Source organism: Corapipo altera, unplaced genomic scaffold (assembly GCF_003945725.1).
Source record: "Corapipo altera isolate COAL_440 unplaced genomic scaffold, ASM394572v1 175, whole genome shotgun sequence".
Taxonomy (NCBI): Eukaryota; Metazoa; Chordata; class Aves; order Passeriformes; family Pipridae; genus Corapipo; species Corapipo altera.
The window spans coordinates 1,371,124-1,390,824 of NW_020884942.1; the positions used below are offsets into that span (position 1 = coordinate 1,371,124).

At 45.2% G+C, this 19,701-nt stretch overlaps 1 protein-coding gene across 6 annotated transcripts in view; it reads right to left on the reverse strand.

The window, feature by feature from the left end:
* The window catches only part of SAP130 (Sin3A associated protein 130), a 34,674-nt gene extending 15,050 nt beyond the window's left edge, over nt 1-19,624 (reverse strand). Inside the window, exons 1-20 of one of the 6 annotated variants that reach the window (XR_003530692.1) lie at nt 19,498-19,624; nt 18,451-18,686; nt 17,728-17,886; nt 16,634-16,745; nt 15,072-15,196; nt 14,142-14,266; nt 13,438-13,588; nt 13,142-13,232; nt 12,754-12,858; nt 11,591-11,732; nt 11,214-11,335; nt 8,593-8,895; nt 7,429-7,606; nt 6,071-6,175; nt 4,983-5,344; nt 3,447-3,695; nt 3,023-3,148; nt 2,195-2,298; nt 1,411-1,524; nt 687-1,208 (exon numbers count right to left, since the gene is read on the reverse strand). Coding sequence is in view for 5 of the 6 variants with exons in the window: in XM_027661924.1 (XP_027517725.1) it covers nt 1,050-1,208; nt 1,411-1,524; nt 2,195-2,298; nt 3,023-3,148; nt 3,447-3,695; nt 4,983-5,344; nt 6,071-6,175; nt 7,429-7,606; nt 8,593-8,895; nt 11,214-11,335; nt 11,591-11,732; nt 12,754-12,858; nt 13,142-13,232; nt 13,438-13,588; nt 14,142-14,266; nt 15,072-15,196; nt 16,634-16,745; nt 17,728-17,886; nt 18,451-18,686; nt 19,498-19,609 (3,180 nt within the window). In the remaining variant the exon portion in view is untranslated. Of the gene's footprint in view, nt 1-328; nt 1,209-1,410; nt 1,525-1,830; nt 1,964-2,194; nt 2,299-3,022; nt 3,149-3,446; nt 3,696-4,982; nt 5,345-6,070; nt 6,176-7,428; nt 7,607-8,592; nt 8,896-11,213; nt 11,336-11,590; nt 11,733-12,753; nt 12,859-13,141; nt 13,233-13,437; nt 13,589-14,141; nt 14,267-15,071; nt 15,197-16,633; nt 16,746-17,727; nt 17,887-18,450; nt 18,687-19,497 lie in introns of those variants that run through there. The other 5 variants (XM_027661928.1, XM_027661925.1, XM_027661926.1 and 2 more) reach the window with 5 other exon arrangements.
* Between the last annotated feature and the right edge of the window lie 77 nt (nt 19,625-19,701).

A 19,701-nucleotide genomic window follows, 5' to 3' on the forward strand; every position in this document is an offset into this window, starting at 1 on the left:
GTTCTGAAAGAACTCTGTTCTGAATAAAGGCAGGATAACAGCCCTTTAACTGGATTAATGAAACTGAAGCTTCCTGCTCAGTAGACTAAAAATGAACTGATTTGGCAACCTTTCTAAAATATTAAGGTTAAATGCACAAGTGCATGGGGGATAATCCATATTCCATCTTTAGGAGCTGAACTGGGAACTGCTTTACCCCGCCCCTTGCAGCACAGGACACTGGCTGCTTCCCAACGTGCTCTTTATTCTTTCCACAGGCTTCTTCCAAGGCTTTGTTTTCGAGTTTGCAGGTTGAACAGTTTCACTGGTACAAAGGTACACGAACTGCTCACATACAAAAACCTCCAATTCCTTTATTCACGTTTTCAGGATGTATGTGGTACGTACAATTAACATTACACCAGCTACAGGAAGCCCCTCTGTTTGCAGGAGGTACTTCAACACAAGTATCCCAGAGCACCAACACAGACACACACACAGACACTACAATATCACTTTGAAATGATTTCCCCCCACTTTTTTTTTTTCCTTTTTTTTTCTTTTTTTTTTTTTTCTTTAACTTGACAGCTAGGACTTCTGAGCTGTTGGAGATTCTTTGTGGCAGATCCCCTAGTGCAGTGGCACTGGTGTAAGAAGGTTGCTTCAGACACTGGAAGGTCAGAAGAACGAGAACTGAATGGGGGAACTGAAAGCGGTGTCATTCCCAGTGCTTGGAGGCTGGGCTGCTGTCTGGGTCCATACCTGCATGTCAGCCTCCTGGTGTCCCCTGCAGAACATCCTGTCTTACAGGTGTGTCCATACTTGACACATCAGGAGGGTTAAACAAGTGGGACTGAAAAGACTTTAAAAAGGGATGAGCCTGAGAGAAATCTTTGTTCATTATGACAAGATCAAGGACAATCTCTTCAGTCACCAGGCTTCACGTGTCCATCTGTTCCCTAAACTCACCCTTTTTATTCAGATGCTCTGCTTAAAAATAAACCCAAACTACAAAAAGGTTCAGCTCCATTCTGTACACGTTCTCCATTTCCAGAGTCATTAATCTGTCTTCACACCTTCTCCTTTCGCTTTAATTTGGACACTTTCTTGACAGTTCCATTCTTGTTTAGAAGCTTCAAAACACGATCCTTGTGATCCAAGACCTTTAGCATGGAGTCTCGAGCCTCATTGATTTGATCCATCACGAGTTTACACCTCTGCATGTTCCCCTGAAAGGAAACACTCGTCATTAGCAGCAGAATGTCTGGTCTAAGCAATCCCTGTGCCTTTTCTTAACGCCTCTTGTAACTGATGACACAGGAAGGGAACCCACACGATTTTCTTAGACCAGCTTTAGCTTTTATTAATGGCAGTAGGATACTTTGTAATTAAGGGTGAAGCAGTTTCGGGTTGAGAGGCCACAGGACCTACCTGTATCAGTTCATTGATTCGATGCAGGTCGTCATCGGTCGCTGCCTTTTTCTTGGGAATGAGTCCCTCCTGCAGGGCAGTCAGTCTCTCATACACATCGTGCTCCAGGTTCGTCTAAAAGACATCAGTCCTTCATGAGAAGGGTCACTGCCAGGCTGGCAAATGCTCGCCCACATTAACAAAGCTACACAGAGACGGTGATAATCCATTCCCCTCTCAGCTGCTCCTGTCTGTGATTCGGACGATGGAGCCTCCGACAAAGCATGGCACTATCATTCCTACTCACATCCTATCTACAGGATTTCTCCTTTTCTGAATAAACATGGATCCTAACCACAACGGCTTCCCCTACTTCTCACAATACTATTCCAGGAATGCAGAGGTTTTGGGGAGTTTGGTGCTAAAATGCAGAGCACCTACCTCACCCCCAACCTGAAACAGAAGCATCCAGGAATGTGGATCAGTGCTGCCTCCTCAGATCAGCCGCACCATCCCAAACAGACGCTTCTTCAGACCTGTGCATCAGCAGGAGGGAGTTGCCAGTTTTGATCATCTGTACAAAATACATCAGCTCTTATGTCTGGATCAAAACCAACACTCCAAGTTTCCAAGCCACTTATGCCACATTCCTGAGAAAGGGGAAAGCACATCCCACTCCCTTTGGGCACTACACACCAGCTCCTTTATGGTATCCCAGTGCACTGAGTTTGTAACAACATCCTCCTGTCTCACACAGCTCTGTGTTCCCCTGTGTTGTGGGAGGCTGGAAGCCCCATGTACCTACCAGCTGTAGTAGCTGCGCCGCACAGAGATGGACCTTCCACCCTTGTGCCCGACAGGATACACCCTTCTGATTGGCAATCTCCTGCAGCATGGCCTTCTTCTCTTCTGTCACAGGAAACACAAAGATACAGTACTCAAATTTCACGAGGTGGCCAGGCCTCTCTTCTCAAACAACATTAACCTAAGTCCTGCCTCCCCCTGAGTCCTAACAAATGACAATAACCAACGTTTTGATTCAGACAGGAAAGTGACTTCCCATCTGCCACGCAGCTGACTGTTGCTCTCACTTACTAACAGGTTATGAGTATTTCCAGAAAGATTATCTTATAACTCGTTTTTCCCATTTAAGGAATGTAGCGCTCAGCATTTTGAACACCCTGCCTTGAACAAGTAGAAGGCCATCTTGTACTACTTCTATTCCCTCAACATATTTACACAGTTCTGAAAAGCCAGTTTGCTTAAAAATTCCAAGATATTAGCTAAAAAGTCTGAAAGACAGTATCTGATCTCTATTTTCCTCATTTTAGGAAAAAAAAGTCTTCTTAAAAGCCCATTTGTTAGTTGACAAGACTAGTTACACTAAACCTAGAAGATTTGTGATTAAATTAGCAAGTGTTAGGTAGTAAATGACAAAACTCAACTGCAGCCTGTCGCCACAGTGGTATCTTTTATAAAGTGACATCTTTTACAAGGATCCCCTTCTTGAGCAAGTTTCCATCACTGTTCGTAACTAGATTCATCAATAAGCACACCATTTTTTGTTTTACAAAACTATTGCTAATCCTGTGTAGCCTCCTTCCCTTCTTCCCTGCCCTATCCCGAGGCTGACCTTTGACCCGGACGTCGCTGTATCTCTGGAAATGGTGGTAAGCAGCTTTCCAAGGGTTGCGATAATGACGCAGCAGTGTGATAGGCGGCCTGGGACGCACAGGGACGTATCTGACGCCTTCCTCATCTACAAAAGGATCCAGGGAGAATCACATTATCATCAGGGAGCAGTGAAAGCAGCAGATCAGCATCCACAGGAACTCCAGCAGCAGATCAGCAAGCTCTACCTCATACAAAATGTATGTCGAGAAAGGTCATTTTCCCTGAACAGCACTATACAGAAAGTGCTGAGGAACAGATACTTGGATTCTCTACTACTCATATTTAGGAAGTGGAAGCATGACAGAGCACCTTCTCTGAGAAACAAACAGAAGAGAAAATACAGGCACCTGAATAAGAAAAAAAGGCATCAGAGATGACGTTACCTATATACTCCTTTGGAGGAGACTTTCGCTTCTCCGCTTTCACCAGCAAACTTTTGGCAGTGGATTTCTCATCGTCAGTGCTGTTTGTTTCCATCATGTCCCCTTCCTCTGTGGAGATGACATGCTGCTGCTTACGGGGTTTCTTCCTCGGCGAGGCACCGGGTGGCAAATCGCTTGGAGGCATGGAAAGGTTGTTGGCCAGCAGTGCCAAAGATGGAGACACAGTACTTGTAGTCAAAGGAGGGACTGCTGAGAGGAAGGAAAAAAGGACCCAAACCATCAGCAGTGTGAAGGTAACATATTGTTTGAACACTACCTCCAACAGTAGCTCCTGTTTCAGCACACTGTGAGGAGTGTGAAGTGCATGCACAGGCCAGACATTAACCAGCAGCAATTATTAGGACAAGCCTATAAGCTGAAGTCTTTAGTGTCTCATATACAAAGGCGTAAAGGATGAGAGCAGAGCCAATTGTCCCTCAGTTGGTTTATATTTGAGGCTTATGTTAGTCTAATGCTACAAAAAGGCATCCATGCTAGCATCTGTCTGTGCTGCAAGCAAGTCCCTTTCCTCTTGTGGTAGGAGAGTAGTATGGAATCAAAGCAGGACTGCAGCACTCTCCTTGCAGGAGTCTGCTTGTACTGCCAGGCCCTCAGCACCCATGAGCAGGTCACTGCACCAATCAACACATCTCTGGAGTTGGGCAGCAGTGAGGCAAGTAGTCTGAGGGGACACTCTCTGATATTTGGAGGGAAAACCTCCATCAGCTGGGACTAAGGCTGCAGCACAAAATTTCTGGGATGGGATCTCTTTGACAACTTGGCATACCCACAGTTGCCAGGAGGAGACAAAACCACTCCAAAGAGCTTAATGCTGTCTTGCCTGTGCTCCAGAGACATCTACAGCAAGGAGCTGCTTCCTCACAGGATAACATACAGCTTTCAGGAGAGCAATAAAACCAACAACTAAACCTGAACTCTGATACTCATGAAGGTGGGATGCATTCCTACAATGTTGCCACTATACAGTGTCCAAGGAGATCTGTAAGGATCTAGATTTTACTCCTCATGCCATCTGATAGCAGCTACGGCCAGGCTGGATAAGTAAGGCAATACTATGAATATTCTGAAAACTTGTAGAGAAAAATATGCACAGGAGGGCCCTAGGAAGTCCTACTCTGGTCACGAATTTTTCACATACAAGAAAGGCCATTGGACCTGAACAGTAGTTTTTGAGAGAAAACTGAATTAACTGAGCTGTTCCATAATATATTAGTACCACTGCTGAGCACATGTGTTTTAGGCAAGGAATTCACAGAGACTCTTAGGAGTTGGATCATTTGAATATGAACAAAACAGCTACAATAAGTGATTTCATGGGAGATTAGGGAGAAGGCAAAGAAGTTTATGAGTAACAAGGCATATGGGAACCCTGGTGTTCTGTGCTAACACGGAAGAGATGTCATTTCATTTTCAGGATGGAGGTGTTGAAATCCTTCTAATTCCTCCAGTGTCTCAACAACAAAAGAAGCCACCTACCAGACACCGGTCGCATGATGTCCATGGGCTCCATTTCTTCTTTGATCTTGATCTCTGGTACCACAGGGCCCAGCACTGCTGACAGGGCACCGCTCATGGTGGATGGAGGGGCTGGTGCTGCCACGATGGTGGTGGAAGTCGGCGGAGGGGCCGGGACAGCCCCTGGAATGGTGGACAGCGCTGCTGCAGGCTGTGAGGTGGGACTGGTTGCCGCGATGATGGTTGGAATGGCAGAGGGGGGCTGCTGGGAGGTTGGGGGCACTGCGATGGTGGGCTGCTCGCTGCCTTGGTTAGACACCGCCTCCATAGACACTGGGACTGGAGTGGCCATGGACACGTGAATTTCAGGCTTTGGCTTGCCACTGTAACACAAAAAAAAAGCAAAACGAAGTGAAGTGAACTGTATCTTAGTCATGAACATCCAGCACAAAGTGAACAAGCCAAACTATAGTCAGACTATCCAGTTTTTCCTGCACCCACCCGGCTCAGTAAAATGTTTCACAACAGAAGGCTTCATCTCAGTTACATTTCCTCCTCCGCTCCCTTTTTAATCTTTTGTATTTATTAATTAGAGATACTACTTTTTTTCCACTCACTGTGAGAAGCAAATCTCATGACTAATTCCAGGTAACTTCAAAACACTTGTAAAAGGATCAAAACAGTTTCACAATGCAGCCAAGAGGAACTTTTACCCAAAGCTGTACTGGCCCCATCCTCTGCAGGAGCTCCCACTATCCTTAACAGTTATAAAACAATTAATTTTAAAGCCAGTGAATTCAACTGAAGCAGGGCAGAAGCTGCATTTACCTTGTGCCAGAATTAATTTCTAAGCACTACAGAATAAAAGTTTTGAGGCCTCTCCTCTTACAACAGCAGAGGGGTTTTGTTTGTTTCTGTGAAAGCTCATCACCACAGCTTTTAAAGGCCATTGCCTCAGCTTCACAGCATTAATTCAACTTTGTTCAAACAAATTCAAAATAGTTTGCTTCCCAAAAGAAAAAAAAAACCTCCCCAACAGCCAAAGAGCAAAACTCAAACAAATGTAATGAAACTGTTACGAGGCAGTTGGCTGTTTCCTGAAGTCTTACCCCGCAGGCCTCGGTGATCCAGAGGTGCTTCGCATGGTGTTCTCCACACGTGTGCTGGCCACTTCAGGTGGCTGAGGGGGAATTAAGCTTTTCCGGACGGCCAGCCTGTAAGAGACAGACGGATCCATTATTCCCACCCCTCTGTTGTGAAGATAAATACCCCTGAGAGCAAAGGAATCAGCTCTCTCTTACACAAAACAGGATGGGAGTTACCACTGTATCACTGCTCTCTGTCTCCAGTATAATCGATTTGCTACACAAAGGGTCTCATTTTATTTTTCAAATTAGGTATTATATTTTAAGATAAAAGATTAGTTGCTCTGGCCTAGACTCACCCCGATTTAGGGCTTCTCCAAGAACAGCAGCTTTACTTTTATCCTGCCAGTCAGAGCACCTTGCTGGGACTGTCGGGCTCCAGCAGTGGACAAAGGGGTCTGGCCATGCCACTGGCCAGCACTGCTGCTTCCAGACTGAGCAAATCACCTGGAGCTAAACAGTCCTCAGACAGGCATCTGCTCCCTTTAGCTGGACTGGACCGTGTCAGAGCCTGACTCCAGGACTTCAAGCCCCAAGTATGGATGTCAGGCAGCACAGGGCTGATTAAAGTATTTTAGAGGCTATTCAGTCTCCTATGGGACCAGAAGTGAAATTGTTGTCTAAAATAATCAGCCTCTCAAATGGAAACGTTCTTCAGTGATCTACCTCTGCTTCTTTAATTTCTTATAGTTTTACAGCCTCCAGCTTCTCTGCCTTAAAAAGGGTTTCCACCCCAATAAAAAAATATGCAATTTTAGTCTCACAGGACACATCAGTTCCAAACGCTTTCGGTTGTTAGTAGGGACAAAATGCATTGTTAATTCTAAAGCTGTCTCTTGCCTCTTTATTCAGGCATTTAAAAATAGACAGGCAACATAAAATATTTTAAGAGTTTAAGTTACTCCCTCCCTTTTTCCTAATCAGATTTCACAGCAGGGTACTAATCCTATCCTTTCCACTCATCCACATATTCTTCCAAGAAAAGCACTGAAGACAAAGCATGGAATTCTAATTTTAGTAGATTATGAACTCTTTCTTTTCATTACACTAAGCAACAAAGCCTCAAATCCACTTTCCCTCAAAAGGTCACTTTCAAAAGCTGGGAGACAAACCGTCCTTCTCATTTTATTACTGACAGTACAGAAAACTGTATCCTGCCCAGGGGGAGGGAAAGAAGTGTTTCACAGATCAGCAGGTTGCTCACAAGCACTGCTGACTGAACAGTATGCTAGAATTTTTCTTATCTCCACTGACATGATTCCACTTGGCCGGGCTGCATTGCACAGAAGTGTCATTCCCACGTCACCTTCAGTTCTACTCACCCATCGGTGGCTGGTTTCTTGCGGAGGATGCTTGGGCGCGGGGAGGAGCCCTGGGCTGGAGCACTGGCACTGGCACTCTGGCTATGGGTTTGCACAACTGTAGTTGCTGCAGTAGCCGTGTTGAATGTGTTGCTAATAGGATTGGCTACAATGGTGGCTCCATCTGCCAAGACTACTGCTGGGAAGGATGGACATGGACACAGCACAGAGGAGAACAGAGACAGAGAGGAGAAAGCAGCCTTTACTCAAGGAAATGTGATGACAAAGCAGGTGTTTGCAGAGCATATGTTGTCCATGCTCCCTGAGTCCCTCAGTCTCTAACTGCAGTGCTTTCAGACTGTTTTGTAAGCAATATCTTTGCCACAAGCAATCTGATCACTGAACCTTCTGCAGGGAAGATGGAAACTACCTCCTGCCTAACAACTGCTGCTAGGGAAATAATCTTTTCCAGGAGACATGGAAAATGCAGAAATCACTAGGGAGATCACCAATACAACTGGGTCAACAGAATAATACTCCTAGTAGAGCCTACATGGCAACACATGCCACTTGCAAGTAAGCTCCATAAGCTGTGTTCAAGTTCTGATCTCCTGCCAGAGCCTGTTTTCCAGCTAAGGGATGCAAAGTGTGTGGACAGCTGGGAAGTCACCACACAGTCTGCCAGCTGTGCAACAGCATATTCCCTTGGCTGCCATATCCCATTCCTTCAGTAAGTTGTCGGGGCTCCATCAGACCAATTATTTTTAATGAAGGATGGTTTCTCTCACAGCCCAAGATCAGGTTACCGACCACAGAAAATACCTGGCTGTATTCTGATTGTTCCTGGGATCTACTGCACAGCTGGAACAGTTTAGAGAACATTGCTCACGTTGAAGTTACTTATCCCACAGGGCCTTACTGAAGGGATTTGTTTAAGTTCAGGCACTACCAGTGTTTCCCACTGAAGTAACCCATCCAAGGCTACCCACACGCTCTGCCCGGTGAGCTTTAAAAATAAATCAATTCAGAAATATTTGTGGGGAGAAGACGCGCATGAACGTATTCAGCGTCCACCTCTGGAGCACAGGGACTGTAACAGGATCATCAGTCACAGCCAAAACATGTAGGGCAGCAGCTCAGCTGCTCCTCCTCGGCCCGAAGCGAGGACTTGTGTGGTGCTCTTACCCGAGGCCTTGGTGTCGCCCTGTGGCTGCTGGGCACCGATGGGTGCTGGCTGCAGCCCCTGCGCGCCCATCGGAGCGGCGGGGTGGAGTCCCTGTGTCCCGATCGGCGCTGGTTGGATGCCCTGGGCACTGATGGGAGCTGGCTGGATGCCCTGGGCACTGATGGGAGCCGGCTGGATGCCCTGGATGTGCCGGGCGTGGGACGCGTCGACTGTCATCAGCTGCATAGGGTTGAGGTGAACAGTGGAGGCCACTCCGACGCCGGTCTGAGCTGTGATGGCCGAGTTGGGCGCCTGGGCTGAAACTGGGAGCAGCAACACAGGCACCTCATCACACCCACCCAGCAGGTCACCTCAGTTCCCTCTACCACCTGTCACTCAAATACTAACTTTCAAAAACTGGTTTTTTATTTTGAGAAATAAATTTGCCACCCTGCTTGTTGCTCTAGTAAATTTGAGAGCAGAGAGACCAGATTGTCTGCCAGAAGAGTTAAACATCACCGGTGATTTTCATTCTGGTTTTTTTTTTATTTCAAATTGCAACAAGAGAGAAAAGATCAAGCTTAATTCTGCTTTTAAGTTAGGTTCAAACTGCAGTCTCAGAAAGCTGTGCTTAGTTTTGCTCACTATCTTATTTTATAATACTTTCAAGTACCAACGCTTGGCATTTTCTATGCTTAAAAAAATAAATGAAAAAAAAATGAGAAGCCTAAGTAATTTCTTATTCTCTGAAGCTAACTCAACTCTGAAGTTGAGTACAACCTCATCTGGCTCAGAACAGGGCTCACAATTACAGGCTGGATTCCACAGCTCAAATAAACACAAAATATTTTAGTGGCAGGGTAATGTTCCCAATGAAACACCTGCTCTAAGAAGTTCAATTAATTTGAGTAAATTCACAGCTCTAAACAACGATGATTCCATCTCTCCAGATCCACTATACAGCATATTACAGTTCTCCCAGGTAGCACTTAACAACACTGTTGGACTGTCTGAACTCCCTGGGTCTCCAGATTTCCAGTCTCTACAGAGCTGCACCAGGATTTCTGCAGCCGTGCACAGAACGCAAGGGTGAGCTTGCCAACAATGGCCTTGCTTGTTAACAATGCAGAAAAAGCTGGTTTTGTCATGGACACAGAATTTCCATCAAGTTCTTGTGCTGACAAGACATTCTAAAAACAGCTGTCGAAAACCTGAAATCTGCACCAGGTCCCTGAAAATGTCTCTGCATTAAGCATGGCATATTAATTCTTAGTGGAACAGCTTACATGAAACAGTGTTGTTGCAAAATTCTTTTGGGATACTATGTAAAAAACAACCAGCATTTGGAAAGCCAAAGGCAACATTCTTCCTCCAAATTCTGCATTAAACTCTCCTTATCTCAGTGAGTCTCTTCTGTCCTTTTACCTAAGCCCTCACCTGGCTGTGCTCCTGGCATGTCCCTCCTCATACCTTGTATCCTCTGCTTTCAGTTGTCACCACCAGCTGCCATAATTAATACCTTCCACAGATGCTTCAAGTCAATTTAACAAGCAAAATGTCTCTGTTGACGATCTCCTGATGAAGAACCTACATCTGCTTTTCTAAATATTAGCATTAGCCTACAATCAGCTCAGTACACTGTGGAAAATGGAACTTTTGACCGTGTGCAATCATGTTCTGTCAGGGAAGGTTTAGACTGGATATTAGGAAAAAAAACATTCACAGAAAGGCTTGTGCAGCCCTGGCACAGGCTGCCCAGGAAAGTGGTGGAGTCCCCATCCCTGGAGGGATTTAGAAGACATGTGGATGTGGCACTTGGGGACATGGGTTAGTGGTGGGCTTGGCAGTGCCGGGTAAATGGTTGGACTTGATGATCTTAAAAGGTCTTTCCCAACCTAAACAACTCCATGATTCTATACTTTCCCATTCAACAAATGGGCTTTGCCACCTCCAAGTCCTTCTGAATTCCCTCTATACTGCTCATAGGTAACATGCTGCCAGCAGACACAGATATTCCATGAAAATCCAAATCATGCATGTTCCTACAGTCTGGACAGTGGAAATTATCACATTAGAGAGAGACCTAAACCACTCAGTATAAGTTTGGGTTGACTACATGGGCTCACACTGAGCATCATTTTTGAGAGCGAATTACTGCAACAGTTCAAATACATTAATTGCTCCATTCTTCTAAACACAAGTGTGCAATGCAGCTCATTTTTTCCCTTTTTGGTTCAGGTTTCTCTCTCAAACTGTCCATTCATGTGAAAAGATATTAAAAGTGCTTGTCAGAACACCAGGGAATGAAAATGCACTGAAGAGTTGGCTTGGTTTGGAGGAGTTGACCTGTTTTGATTTGTAGAATCAAAAACTTTTACTTACAGAGATGCAAACTCCAGGATATCGAATGTTAAACTCCTAAGAAAACTGTTATTAACTGGATTTAGTAGGCTCTGAAGTAGTTCAATACCACTTTGCCCATGGGGTTTCCCCTTAGCCAGCAAGTCATCAGAGACTTTTTGTGACCAATTGTCACAGAATCAACCATAAAAGCCTTTTAGCTCCTTCTATCACTAAAGCTCATATATAAGCTAAAAGCTCAACAAAGCATCTGAGTCTGCTTGCCCCAAGTGGGTCTTACCTGGATACTGGCGGATGGTGGACACGGAGCTGGTGATGGGGGTGTAGGTGTGTGCAGTCAGAGGGTAGGCAGAGGGGGGGTATGTAGGTAAGAAATACTGGAACTGGACAGGTACCGACTGCCTACAGGCATCAAAGAGAGCAAGTGTTACACACACGAGTTCAACAGTTCACCTTCAACCCACTCCCTGCATTTTGCAATCTCATCTGTCATAAGCTATCAAGTATCTCAACTACCATGACTGATTCAGAACTACCAAATCCCCCCCCCAGGTTTTTAAAACATTATTTCCAGCATATCAGAGCCTAGAAGAGCTGCAGGGCACTCAAACCCTACTCACACACACTTTCACTGACAGAGCTGTTCTCTCCCCCCACCTGTTGTCATTTCTGGTTTCCATTGCTACTGGGTTTGGAGATGCCCGGTGGCTGGACAGAGGTATGAGGTTACTCCTCTCTGCTGTGTAATCAGACTGGATCCGGGGAGAAGTGTGTGTGATTTGCTGGGGAACCACTTTAGCTGCATAAAGACAAACAAGTAATCAATTAATCGTCAAAGGAGAAGTTGGTAAACACTGCAAAGGCAATATTAATTATCCTGTAAAAACAACCAGTACTAATCCCTTCCCTCTCAACCCAAAACAACCCACGCCCTCTCCAGATGATCTCCTATCCATAGTGATAAGTTTCCTCAATAGGCTGAAGGAAAAGAACAAAGCAATTCTCATCAATTTATACCAGAAAAGATGGATATTCTAAATATATATACAAATTATACTTGCTAACAAAGTCATTTCAGTGCTCAAATGAAGTTAATTTTCTTTAGGATCAGCCCAATCCTTTCTGCTGTCAAGAACTGAGTTATCCAGGTTTTGAAAGCAGAACTTCACAGAGATCAAGGCAGACAAGTATACATGGACAGAGGCCATGAAAAGGAAAACACTGATGTACAGAGATACAACATTCCCCCCACGGAAATTTAGGATCAGAAAAGACATTACAAGAATCCAAAGGAACAAGGTGATCAGGGGGAAAACAGTGACGAACAAAAGGAAACTTGTGCAGTTCTGTAGGAAACACCTCAGGCAGATTCCAACATCCAGGCAAATCAAGTTCTCACCTTCACACCTTAGTATTTTACCTCTAAATGAACACACTAATCAAACTCAACTAGGCTACACCTAACACCTCAAGAAGCACAGGAAGTAACTTACAAAATCAACTATGAAAGCCATACTCTATCACCAAGCAGTTGCAACTTTCAGTATATCCAGTGCAGGCTCAAAAATGCCAAAAGGCCCAAGTTTGTCTAAGAATTCAACAGAGGAAGTAAGTGAGCCATTTTATTACTTTCTTCTCCTAGAACATCTATTTCTTGCTGGTATTAAAAGAATTAAAACAGCAGACCAGTTAATCGGCTTCTCCCAGGTTGAACTGATTTTCTTCCCCTCCTTAATTGTTAACATGCACAAACACTGCCAGCATAAACAGAAAAATGGAAGCATCAGCTACACACTCCTCTAAAAACTGAAATCACTCACCAACTGGGATGTTTGAGGTCGTGACAGCTGTAGCATGGGAAGAATGTGAGGGCATTGTCATGGTAACAATGGTGCTTGTAGGCGCTTGGGTGTGAGATACAGAACCTGAAGGAAAAAAAAAAACTTAGTAAGAGATCTTTCTTTGGAGCTCTACCAGGCCAGTGATGATCCAAATAAAGAGTGCAAAACCCCCCAAACCAGACAACCTCCCCAAAGAACCCAGTAATTTCTCTCCTGAAGCCTGCTCACACATTTCCAAATGCAGTCTTTACCATGAAGAAAGAATTGCTCAAAAATTATCAGGTTCCACATTCAAAGAGGAAAGCCAACAAAACCCAACAAAACCTACAGCCCACAATGCTCCCACAACAGCATTATGAACACTCACCAGCTGTGGTTGCTGAAGCAATGGTATTTGTTGCCAAAATAGGTGCCACAGTTGCTGCTGCCACTGGAGTACCAGTACTGAAAATGGTTTTCTAGGAAAAGAAAAGAAAACCTTACAGTTAAAAGACTACTACATTTAAAATCTATACCTCGTGTGGAATTATGTTGCACTGACTGTAAATAACACGAATTTCTAACCTCATCCTAACTCTTTTCCCCAGTTTAATCTCAGCCCTCAAGCTACAAACAAAAGAGACATCTGAAGCAGCAAGAGGGCATTTCCTTCAGGCAGTTTACCTGAGCCATGGTGTGGAGCTGTGGCTTCTGAGTGCCTATGGCTGGGTGGGAGGGCAGCGTGATGCGCGTGGCCGTGTCCCGGGGCTGCGCCGGCCGCTGGATGCTGATGGCTGCAGAGGGCGGGTGCTGCTGGATGGACAGCGTGGGCCGACTGCAGAGGAACAAAAGTAACCATCAGGAAAAAAAAAAGAAAGATAAAACACAGGGACACACATCAGGCCTCGGTCTCCTCCCTGTGAGAGCAAGGCTGCTGTCAGGCGCATGGCAAAACAAGGTAGGTAATTTGATCTACACTGTTCTGTCCTCACCTGCCCGACCAGGAGGGCAGCCTTCTCATAACTCTTATCAGGTCATAAAGGGGATTTTATGTCAGGGATGCTTTTCAACATGCACGTGTCACTTTTAACTGTGCCTTCATAAAAAACACAGGCCAAATTAGCCACAAGTTCCTATAACAGAAACTCTGCTGTCTAGGGAGCAGGACTTCAAAACTGATTCACTAAGTTCTTTCCTTCTCACAACACAGAACAACACCTCATGTTTATACTTACTTTTAGTCAAAGAAATGAAAGCATTTGCATTCTGCAAGCATTACTGTTTTGATATTATATCACCCCACATCTAGAGGATTATCAGCTCTGGATGATTAACAAGCATTTCCCCTTGCTGCAGCCTCTGTCAAGGCAGAGCACTGTAGGTTTTACCTGAGGGTTGACTCTGTAGCATGTGCTGTTGTTGTGGTTATAACAGGGGACTGAGCTCTCGTGGCTGAGACAGTTGCCACCACTGCAGGAGGAATAGTGCTTGAAGTTGTCACAGGAGGACGAGACTATAAAAAAAAAAAAAGGGTCAGAGAGAACATTCAGGAAGGAAATTCTGCTGTTTACAGAATAACTAGGAATTATTTGGTTAAAACTGGCTTCCCTATACCTTTGTCACTACGTTTTGGCATTCTGAGAAATGTACAGTCTTTCTGAATTGATCTGCAAGCTCCTAAGCATATCTGTCCTGGTTTTTAACACATGTACGTCATAAGAGTCAGTAACCAACAAAGTTAACAAGAACAGATCTCTTAAAGGTCTTCAGGAAAAACCCCAAAGGTCAGTTCCCCTCAGAATGAAAAGAAATCCCAATCCAAGTATACACAGGAAGTCAAAAATGATTACATCGAGCTCCTAACTGAAAGCACAAAGTGAAGATGTTTAACCCTCTGTCCTAACACTGAACACCAGCTTTACTGTAGGGAGATAATAGCTACAATCTTCTCCTTATAAACATACACAAGCTGAGATATACAAAAGCATATTGAAATGAGATGTTTTAAATTCTACATCAATTCATATACTGAAGAGTAAATGAACACCAACACACTGTACCAGATTTTTCAAACTTTAAAACTTCAGCATGTCTGAAATAAATTGTTTTCCCAGTTTCTAAGCACTTTGGAGACAAATCAAAATGCAATTTCTAGCACCAAGTCCATGAAGGAAAGAAAGAAAATAGATCTGGAAGAGAGCTGAGAGTAGCCTCAGCCCAGAAAATAGGCAATTAGAGGTTATACACTACAGGTGCAGGCTAGGAAGAGTTTAGAGCTGGCAGTCAACGATGTGCAGAGCTGCCTGGCTGCTACCTGCCTGGATTGGCTGGTGAATGATGTGCTGAACTGCTGGCTGAGCTGTGGCTGCATTTGGCAACTGGGAAGCTGGTCTCAGGACTGTAGTTACTTTGGAACTGGACATCACTGCAGCAGCTGCTGCACCTGGGGAACAAATCAAACGCGTTAAAATCCCGCGCACCCAACGGCTCCGTCACGACCCCAGACACTGGCTGGTTTTTCAGTCCTAATGCATTCCACAGGCACGTCAGCTCAGGGCATGCTGGTTTAAAAATAAGGTTCACACCACCATGTGGGAAGGGTAGATATTATTTTAAATTAATTGGCTTCAGTGGTACTTCTTATTCCCCTACAGTATTGCAAACAGTATTGCAAATTCAAGGTTTCTTATTCCAAGCTATGGAAGTCAGTAGAAATAATTCAGCTAATGTGTAAATAAGTCACCTGGTATCAGCAATGATCTCAATGCACCTGATGAAGTTCAGAAGACAAAAACACATGCAATAGAAGAAAACCAAAACAAGAAGTCCCCACACAAAACAAAACAAGCAGCCACACCTCCCCCCCACCAAAAAAACCCCAAACTTCACACCAACTAAACCTGCAATTGATTAATTTGTCTACTGTTTGATGACTCCTGATCATTAAAAAAAAACCACTGTAGAAGGCAAACAGCCTTGCAATCAGTTGGTGAACTAGACTTCTCTACATGTCTCTAATTGAAATTATTACCTCAAAAGTTAATATTTAAGCCAAGAGAAAAAGAGCAGGAAAAAAAAGAAAATGTGCACTAAGTGAGAGTCCAAGCGTGGCAACTGTCCCCCAAGAATGAAGTGAACAACTCTATTTTGGCTACAAATAAAGCTGCATGGTCCTTCCACGTGCTCTAGTTAGAGGAGATAAAGTCTTTGTTCATGTCAATTTATTTTTCTTGAGTGACCAAATAACACTGAATATAAAAGGAAACAGAAATAACAAATGGTACTTGGAATTCAGATCAGTTTTAAGTTGAACTACAAACCTAACCCATGAGATTTTGAAAGTAAAGCTGCAGTCAGAAATCAGATGGGCTGTATTGAGCACAGGGCTGCTTTAAGGGGCTGATCTCCTTACAAGCTGTAGCAAGCAAAATCCTGGGACACAAGAGCCTATAGTTATCACCAGCATTTAACTCATGGCTAAATGCAAATGCATACAATATGATGTGTTAGCATGCACAAAAATGCATGAATGGTCCTGTGACAGGGGGGTACCAGAACGTGCTTCACAACTGCCCATGACATTTAGCAGGGCAGGGCAGTCTCTACCAGGGGATATTTTTTCTTGAAAGTGGTGATTGTTTTAACAGCACAGAACCAGATTAATAGCTGTGCTGGGATCTGGCAGCATTTTAAACACTGTCACACAGTCCTGGCCTAAATGGCTGAAGGCAACATAATTCCTAAGAGGCCAGCAGTCACTTATTCACACTAGCAGTTCTAATAGCTGATGAATTAGCTGCATTAGCATCGAGGAGGATTCCAGAGGTGAGGGCCAGAGGCACCAGCTGAGAGGCTGTGAACAGAAAGCAGGGATCTTTACCTCGGGGCAGGTGAGAAGCTCCAATGTGCAACGGAGGCCCAGGAGCGCTGCTCCTGATGATGGACATCTGCACGTTGGTGGCCATGATATGATGCAGGTTACTGGGATGTCCCTACAGAGTTCAAGAGCAAAACAACAGTCAGCTGTGTTGACAAAATTAATGGCCACAGCATTACCATATCTCAGCCTCAAAGACAGAAGGGAGATTTTGGAGAAATATTTGGCATACCGAGGTTGCATACATTACAAGTTGAGAAAGAGGCAGGTGTTTGTACAGGATAAAGTTACAGAGCCTGCTGACACTGGAAAATATAAATACTTAACTGTTTCACTGATGTTTATATGGTTGGTACTTGGTGACAGTCACCCAGCAGTCACCCTAACCACCACAGAGCTGGCTCTTCTGCCACTGGTGACAGTAAGGCAGTTTCATACCACCCCTCCAATAAAGTTGAGAGAATGGTAGGAACCTGGCAAATGCTGCAACAAATTAATTCTATTTTCTTATAATTCTAGGCTTCCTAGGGATATTAACAAAGATAAAGCCACTGAAATTGCTGCATGTTCTTACCCAGACTAACTCAAATTCAACTAAAGGCATTTTACATCAAAACCCTGAGGCTTCAGGGGTTTAGTGATGGTTTGTTCTGACAAAACAGTTTCAAATAAGAACACACTTCAAACTCATGAAATGTTTACTAGTCTCTTCTGATCTGCTCCCAGGAGAGCTGAAGAACACTGCAGTGATAAATTCCAGCAGTTTCTCTACAGTAGAAATTCTCCAGTGACACTGACACAGCAGGAGCTTTTAAGGAAAGACTCAGCTTTTGGGCATGGCTCTGCCATCACAGCCTGGCTGTGCTACCTCAGTTGGATGATTACAACAAAGCAGCAGCTTGTAAGAGCTGGTGACAACTGAGGCTGAGGTTTAATGCTCCAAGCAGGACTGATCCAACAGTCAGTGTCGCTAAACAGGGAAACCTGCTTTCTTTACCTTCCCTCCTGCTGCAAAAAGCCCAAGCCAGTTGTACCAGTATTAGTATTGATCTGACCGTGCAGTGAGATGGAAGAGAAGAGCCACCAAAGAAACAGACCTGTTGCCCACTGATTGTTGCCACAGGAATTGTTGGAGCCTGTGGTATGTTGCTTTCCATGGTCACAGTCACCTGTCCAGGGACCTTGGTGGGAGCTGAGAGAGTAGACGGTGGAGCGGGAGCGATGGGCCGGCTGGGCATGGTGGGCTTCAAGGGAGGCTACAGGAAATGGGAAGACAGAAACATTGGCAACTTCAAATGAAAGCTCTGTGTTGAAGCAGAAATCATTTTAGGGAGGGTCAAAGCCTGGAGAGAGAATTTATGCAAGTATGGATAAATATTTGGACAGGAACAACTAGTTCTTCCAAACAAGGAAAGGGACAAAGAAAGTACTTTTCTACTGGAAATATGCAGCTGCTGGTATACAGCATGAGTCACCAGTGGAATCTGTCAGGGCTATGGTATTGCCCTACAGACACTGGGTATTAATAGTTAATTTGATATCTTGCAGAGAAAAGAGAAGATTTCGGAAACCGATTGAAATCACTGTTCTCTTAAGAGAGAAACAAAATACACCCCCCTAAAAAATAACACTGAGATACCAACAAGTGTATCATGTGGGCCAGCCAAACCCACACAGCACTGCACAGTTAGTAGAGGCAAGCAGGGAAAGCTTCAGAAACAAAAGCACAGAAGGCTTTGGTGTAATTTATTTTTTCTCAACACTAACTCATAATACAGATCGGATTTCATCCCCCTTTGAATCGTGAGCCTCCTCATTACCTTCATAAGTCCATCTGAAAAGGAAAGTGGCACAGCTGGAGTCAAATGTGCTGGTGGTGCTGTCACTGTCACAGGGGCACCAGACTGGACAGGGTGGTGCTGTGTCAGCATCTGGACCTGTGGATACGGCCGAACAACCACCGGCTCCTGCTTCTCCTCCCGAGGCTGGATGGAGCCACCAGGGCCCATGTGCTCCCTGGGAGCAACTTCTGAGTCACGACTGGATTCATCACTCGCTAGTGAAAACAAAGAAAAAGGGAAAAACTTTTAACAGGTTCACCTTGGTCACCCACTAGGTCAGAGACGACATGTCAGAAATGTCTAAATTACAGAAACTCATCCTTACAATTAAACCTATTCCAATGAGGAAAACCCTGGGAACTCTGGCACGGATTCTGCCTGTTCCCCTCAGAACTGATGGGCCTGGCAATGCTGGGCAACACAGGGTCAACTCTGAGAAGTCCATTTAAACACCTTCTTTAAACAAAGATTGACTAACTTTGCTTTCAAGTGAAAAATATTTAGTTATCTAAATAACTGCTATTAAGTCCCACATCAAACAGTTAGCATGAAAACCCCTTCATTTAATGCCATATATATTGGAATAACAAGCTACAAAACAAGTATAAACCCTGCTGAAAACAAAGCTGCTCTCCCCTCAGCCACCTCTGGTGGCCTGCTGAAAACCTGTCACTGTGGCAGGGACAGAGGAGCTGGAATCAGAGTTCCGACCTCATTTCCAGCTACATGAGATGTTCCCATGTACACTCATCACTTATTCTAAGAACACACAGTGGACGAGACGAGGTGCAGCCGAGCAGAGACACCCGGCATCAAAGGCTCAACCCTGCCCGAACGGCGCTTTCCAGAGCCGGCAGCTAAACTGGTTCTCACGCTGTTCTCCCCATGCGTGACCGCGGCAGCTTTCGGGCCGGCCGCCGCCACCCACGGGGCCGCTCCTCCCGCCCGAGCGGAAAAAGGGGAGGGGACGCCGGGATTGCTCCCTGCCCCCGGGGCCGAGAGCTGCGGGGCCCAGATCGCGCTTACCTGTGGCGGCTGGGGCGATGATCCCGGCGGAGCCGCTGGTGGGGATGGGCGGCGGCGCTGGTCCCAGGGCGGCGGGCGGCGCGCCCGAGCGGGGGAACTGCTGGGAGCTCATGTCACCTGCGGGAAACGCGGCCGTTACGGCGGGACACGCACGGCCCCACGGCCCGGCCCGGCCCGGCCCCGCCACCACGGCCCCGCCGCCCC